This window comes from Porites lutea, chromosome 13 (assembly GCF_958299795.1).
Source record: "Porites lutea chromosome 13, jaPorLute2.1, whole genome shotgun sequence".
Lineage (NCBI taxonomy): Eukaryota > Metazoa > Cnidaria > Anthozoa > Scleractinia > Poritidae > Porites > Porites lutea.
In genome coordinates, this window is record NC_133213.1 from 17,857,519 (window position 1) to 17,867,258 (window position 9,740).

The 9,740-nt window shown below is 40.2% G+C and overlaps 1 protein-coding gene across 4 annotated transcripts in view; it reads left to right on the forward strand.

Moving 5' to 3' along the window:
* Positions 1-7,467, forward strand: part of LOC140923199 (uncharacterized) — a 28,092-nt gene extending 20,625 nt beyond the window's left edge. For all 4 annotated transcript variants that reach the window (XM_073373276.1, XM_073373279.1, XM_073373277.1 and 1 more), the window contains 2 exons: positions 2,187-4,789; positions 5,628-7,467. In XM_073373276.1, coding sequence (XP_073229377.1) covers positions 2,289-4,781 — 2,493 coding nt within the window. In that variant the 5' untranslated portion in view covers positions 2,187-2,288 and the 3' untranslated portion in view covers positions 4,782-4,789; positions 5,628-7,467. The remainder of the gene's footprint in view (positions 1-2,186; positions 4,790-5,627) is intronic.
* The last annotated feature ends 2,273 nt before the right edge of the window (positions 7,468-9,740 follow it).

Genomic DNA, 9,740 nt, shown 5'->3' on the forward strand with positions numbered 1-9,740 from the left:
GCTGTTTTTTGTAGTATACATGCGATAGTTTCAGTGGTGCCTCTGATGTACGATATAGTCGTCGACTATACCGTACATCAGAGGCACCTCTGAAAGTGAAACTATCGCACGTATACTACAACCTTACAACATACGTGTTGCACACTAATGTCAAGGACAAAGACAAACCGGAGGACAGACAGGGAGCAGTATTAAAGATCATGCTGCAACTGCCAGGCTAGTTACATTGGTGAAACCGGCAGAAACCTTAGCATGCGACTGACCGAACGAATACGAGCGACGAGAAATGGTGACGTCAACAATCACATTGCTGATCACCATTTACAGACGAAACATCAAATCGACTGCGACACTGCGACTTGTATTACGTATTCTCAGACTATTATCAACGACCCACTTTAGAAATCTGGTTTACTAACTGAGAACAAACGTCATTGAATCGTAGTCAACAGTTGCCGGCACCGTACAAACGACTTTATTGACAGACTCAAGCAAAACTAATTATGAAAGAATGACTGGACAACCCACAATTGGACTAACATAAACGACTGTTTAACTGTGACAATATAGACGGATGGAAAGTCAACTGTCCAATGACATTACGTGTCTTCATAGCCAATAATAAAATCACTACTTAACTGACAGACGACCAATAACATCACGAAATTGTCCAATCAGATCAATAATCAGAGTTCAATACAGTCGAACCTCCCGTAAGCGAGCACCCAAAATGCAAAGACTGAGTGGTCGCTTACGGGAGGTGGTCACTTACAAGAATCGAACCACAGGGGGCCTCTTCCGAGAAGAGGTCTGGGTACATCTACTTTGTGGAAGATAAGTTACGCCATATGTAGTTCAATGTTGTTTCTAAAGTTCTTCGTACATGTCGTATATTCTAAGTAGCATAGTGCACACAGCGAACTAGGAATCAGAGAATGCGTCAAGTGGTCGAGTTTGGTCGCTTACTAGAGCTTAAAAACAATGGAAAATCGTTAAACTCTCAGGCCCAAAAAGTGGTCACGGTCGCTTACAAGAGGTGGTCATTTACTAGAGGTTCCAACTGTAAGGCTTTGACTGGGAAAGTTTTGGTGCATGAGTTTTGGATAGGCGGTCTCTTATGGGAGGTGGTCGCTTACGAGAGGTGGTCCCACATGGAGGTTCGACTGTACCATCAACTGACGTAATACAACTCACTTTGACTCTTCAGATGATTACCGCGCGTCAGTCAACGTCAATGCAACAGTCCTATTTTGTACTACGTTAGCCCTCGGACGATCATGCTCATCCTACTTATAGATCTACTTAAGAAAATAGGAGGGAAAAAAGGAAAACTCCTCAGGTTTTTGCAACGAGTTGGACTTGAGCTGGAACCATCTGTGAAACTATTACAGTTTTTCGAAAACCCAGAAGCTTAAAATACCTGTAACTTTTTCGGTGTTTTGGTGGTAAAGAAATAGGTTTTCTTTTCAATTGCTAAACACTTGTATTCCGCTACCCAGAGATGTTAACCCTAAGAAATAAGTTCACTTTCCCAAATTTGAATTTTCTGAAATGTTTCCGCTGGCCCGGTTTGTAGTTTGTTGACAACAAATTTAATTTTGTCGTTGGAAGGTAAATGAACATAGAATGAGTAGATAGACAATTTTTATTACATAAACACCAATGAAATGCCAAGTGAGCTTTCGCGCGAAAACTTGATATCTTCACATGTGAAAATAACATGTTATCTTCACATGTGAAAATGTCATTGTTGCTATAGCTTCATAATAAACCGCACCTTTGAGACCAAAAAACTATTTAAGTAAAATTGTAGGTATTTTATTGGTGTTTATATAATAAATAGAACATTACATGGTCGCTTAGAGATGCGAAATTTCTCTTCTCGTGTTAAAAAAAATATATATTCATGAGTGAGCGCAGCGAACGAGTAAAATATTTTTCAACACTCGAAGAGAATTTTCCCATCTCCGCGCGGCCATATAATATCCTCTATATATACACCATGTTTAAACAATGGTAGATCTGTTTCTTTGTTGTTGTTGTTTTTTTTAAATTTCGATCATTATTACCATACGAATGTTAATATTTTCCTTTTTTAAAGACGACCCCAGTCCATAAAGTCCATAACGAATTGTAAAGGAGCTAATAAATAAGCTTTTACTCCAGCTTTTAATTTTACTTTTCAGACCCTCTTCGTTATCGCACAAAAAGAGAAATGGTATCAGCAAAAAAAAGAAACCACAGTATGTGGCTGACCTGAAATAGCACAGCCAGCAAAAAAAAAAAATATGACAACCACAGCTATTAATGGTAATACTGGCGACCCCTTTGTCAGCCTTAAAGATTTACAGCACGCATTGGGCCTCGCCTATTACAGTCTGGGAGATTTCCGGAAAGCAATACAGTACCATGAACGAGACCTCAAAATTTCGAAAGAAGTGGGAGACAGGGCAGGAGAAGGAAAAGCGTACGGTAATCTTGGTAACGCCTTTAGAAATATTGGAGATTTCCAGAAAGCCATAGAGTACCATGAACGACACCTCAAAATTTCGAAAGAAGTGGGAGACAGGGCAGGAGAAGGAAAAGCGTACTGTAATCTTGGCAACGCCTATGACAGTCTTGGAGATTTCCAGAAAGCCATAGAGTACCATGAACGAGACCTCAAAATTTCGAAAGAAGTGGGAGACAGGGCAGGAGAAGGAAAAGCGTACGGTAATCTTGGCAACGCCTATGACAGTCTTGGAGATTTCCAGAAAGCCATAGAGTACCATGAACGAGACCTCAAAATTTCGAAAGAAGTGGGAGACAGGGCAGGAGAAGGAAAAGCGTACGGTAATCTTGGCAACGCCTATCACAGTCTTGGAGATTTCCAGAAAGCCATAGAGTACCATGAACAAGACCTCAAAATTTCGAAAGAAGTGGGAGACAGGGCAGGAGAAGGAAAAGCGTACGGTAATCTTGGCAACGCCTTTAGAAATATTGGAGATTTCCAGAAAGCCATAGAGTACCATGAACGACACCTCAAAATTTCGAAAGAAGTGGGAGACAGGGCAGGAGAAGGAAAAGCGTACTGTAATCTTGGCAACGCCTTTAGAAATATTGGAGATTTCCAGAAAGCCATAGAGTACCATGAACGACACCTCAAAATTTCGAAAGAAGTGGGAGACAGGACAGGAGAAGGAAAAGCGTACTGTAATCTTGGCAACGCCTATTACAGTCTTGGAGATTTCCAGACAGCCATAGAGTACCATGAACGACACCTCAAAATTTCGAAAGAAGTGGGACACAGGGCAGGAGAAGGAAAAGCGTACTGTAATCTTGGCAACGCCTATGACAGTCTTGGAGATTTTCAGAAAGCCGTTCACTATTATAAAGACAGTGTTTTGGCCTTCGAAAATATCAGGGGAAATCTCATATCTAATGACGAATGGAAGATTAGCCTGAGAAGTAAGCACGAGGTTAGTTATTCGAGGCTATGGTGGCTGCAGTTTAAGCAAGATAAAGTCGTTGAGGCACTTTTAACTGCTGATCATGGACGCGCACAAGCTTTAAACGATCTTTTGGGGTTCAAGTATGGGTTCAAAGGGCTACGTCCAGAAATAGGAACACCCTCTGCAACAACACCTGACATTCTTAGTTACCTGCCACCAAATACAGCTTTCATTGGTATCAACAAGGAAGGAATAGTTCTCTGGGTGAACGAGAAAGGAAACGAAATCAAAACTAGAAGAACTCCGATCGATATCTCAGACACAACCTATTTTGAGTCTCTATTGGAGACTACACGGAAAGAAATAGGTGTGAGAGCTGATGTTAACTGTGAAGATCGCTCATTAGGAAACCCAAACGATAAAAAGCTAGCGGAAGAAAGATCCCCCAGTACGCCAAGTTCTCACCCTTCATATTTTGAGACAGAGTCATTACAAACATTGTACAATGTTGTTATAGATCCTATAAGAGACTTACTCCATGGCGATGAAGTCGTGATTGTTCCACAAGGCCCTCTGTGTTTAACGCCTTATGCTGCTTTCATGGAGAAGAAATCCAAGTACCTTTGCGAAACGTTTAGAATTCGCCTACTTCCCTCACTTTATAGTCTTCGATTAATCCAAAATTGTCCGGCAGATTGGTACAGCAAGGCTGGCGCCCTTCTCGTCGGCGATCCGTGGGTTCAAGAGGTAATTTATGAAGGAGAGAAATTAATGCAGTTAGAGTACGCCAAAAAGGAAGTGCAGATGATTGGGGGAATACTTCAAACTGCACCTCTCGTTGGAAAGCATGCAACAAAAGATGAAGTTTTGAGACGTATCTCCTCGGTTGCTTTGGTGCACATTGCTGCTCACGGTAAAATGGAAACAGGAGAAATTGCCTTGGCCCCCAACACAACACGTTCATCCCCGATTCCAGTCAAAGAAGACTATCTCTTAACTATGAAGGATGTTTTAAAGGCGCAGATTAGGGCAAGACTTGTTGTACTCAGTTGCTGTCATAGTGCTCGAGGAGAGGTCAAATCTGAGGGTGTGGTCGGCATCGCACGTGCTTTTTTGGGTGCTGGTGCTCGTTCTGTTCTGGTGTCCCTGTGGGCGATTGACGACGAGGCTACGATGGAGTTCATGGAATTTTTCTACCGACAACTAGTCAATGGAAGAAGTGCCAGTGAGGCTCTGAATGAGGCCATGAAATCCATGAGAGAATCTGACCGCTTTAGTGCAGTGAGGTACTGGGCACCGTTTGTTCTCATTGGTGACGACGTGACGCTTGAGTTTGAGGGCATCAAATAAATAGCAAGGTATTTTGGAATGTATTTAAACCTGGAATCATATTACGTGCTTAAACAAAATTTTTATAAGGCAACGAACTCAACCGGTGCCACTTAACATCAAGCTGCCAATCACAGGTCATGACTTTAGGATATTTTAGGCAGTCGAACACAAGAACATTTCTGTACATTACAAAGTGTCGGTGGCTCTGTTTGAGTTCGTTCCATTGTAAAATTACAGTAGAACCTGCCATAAGGGACCACCTAAAATGCCAATATTTGCCGGTCACTTACGAACGGTGGTCGCTCAGGAGTGGTTCCAGGTATGGTGCTTTGGGTGGAAAAATGATTTTGGTATTTTTGATGAGTGGTTGGTTATGAGATGCAACAGAGGTCATAGTATGACTATCGATTCTCTACTCCGAATTGAGACCGAAGCCAAAGTAGAAAAACTGGAGCGTATGAAATTGGAGGTCGCGCAGCCGAAGATCAAAAACAAATTTGAACTTCCAGGACGTGAATAAAGCATACGGGATCAGTCCACATGAGGTGTTACAATCATGATTAATTATTTCATCTACCATACGTCTATTATTTAAGAATAGGGGGAGGGGGGCTTAAAAGGAAAGAATTTTCTTCCCTGAAATTGGCGGGGAGGCGCTTATTGGATAGGGGGGGGCCTCATAGAGGATGTACGGCATGAAAGTATCAATAATCTACAATAAGGCTCTTTGTAGAATGAAGTTACCAGTTTAAATATCATCCGTTGCTTTAACAGATTTAGAATATTGTACCTCGCCGGCTTAAATCACTCTCCTTTTCTTTTACTAGCTTGCTAACGTTTCTTTTTGCTGTTTTTGTTGTATAGGTACGAAGCGAATGCAGTGAAGCGGTTCCTATCTGAAGTTGAACTCCCCACGGTTTTTTTGTATAACAAATACAAAGTGGAACGTTCATCGCGTAGGAACTCCTTATTCCGAAAACAAAATGAAGTGTACTTTTCGTAGATTGTTTCAGAAGACTATTCGTGCGCACACCTTGTGCGGTAGTAACTTGTCCAGTAGTCACCTGAGAAGGACATCAGGAATCAGTAGTCAATTCTTATTTTCATTATTATACCATATTTTACAGAGTCATTTTAGACGTGCCTATTGACAATATGATATAGTTTTTAATGCTCTTATTATAGTTACACAGTTGTAGTTTTTATTCTTTTGGCTGATCAGTTTACTCTTACTGTCTACAAAGGTCTCAATTCTAATTTTGTAGTCAAATTGCTTATTCAATTACTGGGTTGAATCACTAATTTTGTAGGTTTACATTTACTCGCTTTTAGTTATGCGTAGGACTGCTATTTCATAGGCTTGTTCGCCTGCGTTTTGTTTCAATATCAAGTTTTCTTATTTCTATTGTTGGCACCTTTTATCTGCAAGTTGGTCGTAATTTTGCCGTTTACTGTACCCCTTTTTCCTGTCGCAGAATTCATTTGTTTAACTGCGTATAAATACGACTACTTAATTCAGTTTCTCCATTTTTTTTGGCTCGGCTAGTGAGCTTTGCTATTTACCTGTGGAGCTTAGCTCCCAAGGAGGTCTTGACCTCTGGTAATTTTTTACTGTTTGGCCAACTCAGTCACCCCTTTCCTTTACAACTTGGATCTTCGTGTCGGCAATCGATACACAGCGATTTGGTTTCTTAGGACAGTGTAAGAACCTGTGAGACCTTGTTAGGCAATTGAAACAACCCCAGCAACAGGGTAAGGTTCTATACTAAATTAGTCATACGCATTCAAAGCAACATGTGGTGTTAACTGCGCTCTCTCACGGCGTCTTCAGCCCTGTTGTGACACCGCGTGAACGCTTGCCAGATGGCTCTACGCAAGTTTGCAAAAAAAAGAAGCCACATGAATTGACCTCCCGAAGTGTCCTTTGCACAAACGCTACAAATTCCAGTTAGCGTACTCTATTCTATTTGCTTATTTTATTGCTTTGTTAATTGGACCCCCGAGGCCCCTATATTCAGGCTAGTTCGGTTTATGCCGCGGTTCAGGCACAAAATCAAATACAAAATTTCAAAAACCAGAAAAACAAATATTAAAAAAAATTCAAAACTAAACGCAAAATACAAGGTTCCAGTTTTATTCGCTGTGCTTTTGTTGTTTCTCTTTAAGATTTTAACTTTATCTTTAACTTCTTTTTAACTTCTTCAACTTCTTTAAGTTTTAACTTCATTTTTTTTTCCTCTCCACTCAGCTGAGGAGAGCTGAAACTTAGGGTGGAGGAATGTGAAAAGAGAATGTATTGTTATTAAGTTATTTTGTTTTCGCTGATAGAAATATGGAAAGCCAATGTAGAAATTCGTTATTCTTTAGTCCTAGCTTCTCTAAACCGTAAACAACCTGTTGATATTTATTGAGCGTAAACTTATTTGTCGAGTCATGATAGTAGTAGCCTCCGAGCTATAATCAACCTGTGACGAACCGTTATCCACTTGTGTAACTTTTGAAAGTAATTAATGTTTCAGTACAAGCTTCCATTTCCACCAATAGTCGTTCAGAAATGATTTTTGTATTCGGTTATTTTGACTCGTTGAGTTATGATGTAATCTGTACCGCATCATTAGCTTAGGCTTAAATACAAGTGCTTTGTATGAATTTCTTCGGTTACATCCTGGTTACGTCTTGGATTAAACCTCTACATTGGAGCCAAGTTCTATGTACAATTGTTGTCTCAAGGGTATTCAACAGGCGAAAGGGATTCCGCGCCTTTTCGCATGCCGCGAGTGTCCCCAGGGAAAGGACTTTCCCAGAGAGCATTGTAGAGTTTTCCCGTCGTCCGTTTATCCCTTTTTGAAGGGAAAAACCTGTTGAAAAACCTGTTTTCACATTTGGATACATCGTTTCTTTTCCTAACGGAAAATTCTAATGATCCAGATTTTTTATTTGATCTTAGATTTTAATAAAGAAACGCACTCTGAGTTTCTCCAGTTTAGTTAGCTCGGCTAGTTAGCTTTCTTATTTAGCTGTCAGCTCCTCAAAATGTCTTGATGTCTGGAAATTTTTTTACTTTGTAGTCCTCTCAGTCACCCCTCCCTTTATAACCTAGTTCTTCGTGTCGGCAACCGATATACAGTTTTGGTTCTCTAAGACAATCAGGGGCGTTGCCGCCAATTTTTTCCTTTTAAGCCCAAGTTGTAGAAGTCTTGAAAGGGCGGGGGTCAGGGGAGGGGGTGAGGACATAAAAAAATCTGGATACTACATCATTTTCAAGGGAATTACCTTAATAAATTCTTTAGAAATGCTTATTCCCAAGAGAATCGAATTGTTTGAGGTTGAATTCTAAAATATGGAAATTGGTCCATTCACGTGGAGTGGTCAAACAGTCGTTTTGCCAGAGAGATATGAGTAACTCAAAGGAAGACTATTCTTAACGTTAAGGCAGAGTAGTTTTGGAAACTCTTTCGGACCTCCCACTTCGACAGAGTTTTGTGTCCGTCGTCCAACGAGTCACATTGCAAACAAGGACGTTCGCAGGTAAACTTTGGAGATGTAATGTTAAATTAGATAGATAGATAGATAGATAGATAACTTTATTTAAACACGGTTAAAATTCCTTCAGCATGTACAAAAAATCTAAGATCTATTATGCCTAACTAAACTAACTCTGATTGAAAATATATTCATAAAATTTTAACTACCTAACTATTTACAAAAGCTGCTTTTCAAGGATGCAGTGTAAAACTGTATTAATGTATGATCTCATTCAAAACTGTTGCGACACAGTTTGCGTTTAAAATCATATAAAGAATCTGCAGATCTTAAGTCATGGGATAGGCTGTTCCACAGCTTAGCTCCGCTATAGAAGAAACTTTTCTCTAAATAATTGGTGCGGGGCAGTGGAAGGACTAATTTATTTTCAGTATTCCTCAATCGATAGAGCGTTTTCACATGACGTCACAGCGGCCATATTGGTGTTCCAAAACAATGAAACGACGGCCATGTTCGTGTACCCAGTAAATCCTCTGGGAGTTAAACTCTTTTCTCATGTGAATGCTTTCTTTTGTTCCAATAAATTAGCATAGATGCTGGCCACGTGAGTGAAAACGCTCTATAAGAAGTTATTTCGTCACGAGATACAAATTTAGATGTTAGACAGTCGGGAGTCATCCCATGTACGGTTTTATACATCATAATAGCTGTCGATACTTGTCTTTGGTGTTTAAGCTTACGCCAACCCAGTGCCAGGAACAAATCGTCCACATTACAATCAGAATTGGCGGACATTAGAATACGGGTTGCACGATTTTGGAGCCTCTGCAGCTTATCGGAAAGACCAATGCCGCAGTTGCTCCATACGACATTACAGTAATCAAAATGCGGTTGAATTAAACTGTCGTAAACATTAATTAATACATTAAAAGGAATAAGATGTCGTATTCTTTTAATTGCACCCAAAGCAGAAGCAATCTTTTTACAAATACTCTGTATGTGGCATTCCCAACTTAAGTTTTGGTCAACATGCACTCCAAGAGATTTTGCCGTTGACACTTGCATCACGGGATGGTCGTTTATCATAAAAGAAGGAGTTTCAGAAAGCTTTGATAGCTTCTGCCTCGACCCAACTAACATAAACGCAGGTTTAGTCAAATTAAGGGTCAGTTTGTCAGCCGATAGCCATATATACACCTTGTTTAAATCGTCGTTAACGCAGTCATTTATGAGTTTTAAATCTGCGCTGGCATAGGTTAGGCTGGTGTCATCGGCATACATTCTAGGTTGTGAAAAATGCAAGCAATTAGGTAGGTCATTAATATACAGTAAAAACAATACAGGTTCAAGAATTGTTCCCTGGGAAACACCACATGTAACTAATTTTGGGTTTGACATTGAGCAATTAATTTGGCAAGTTTGGGTACGATTGTTTAAACACGAAGTAAACCATTCGTGACAGGAACCGCGTAATCCATAATATTGTAATTTCGT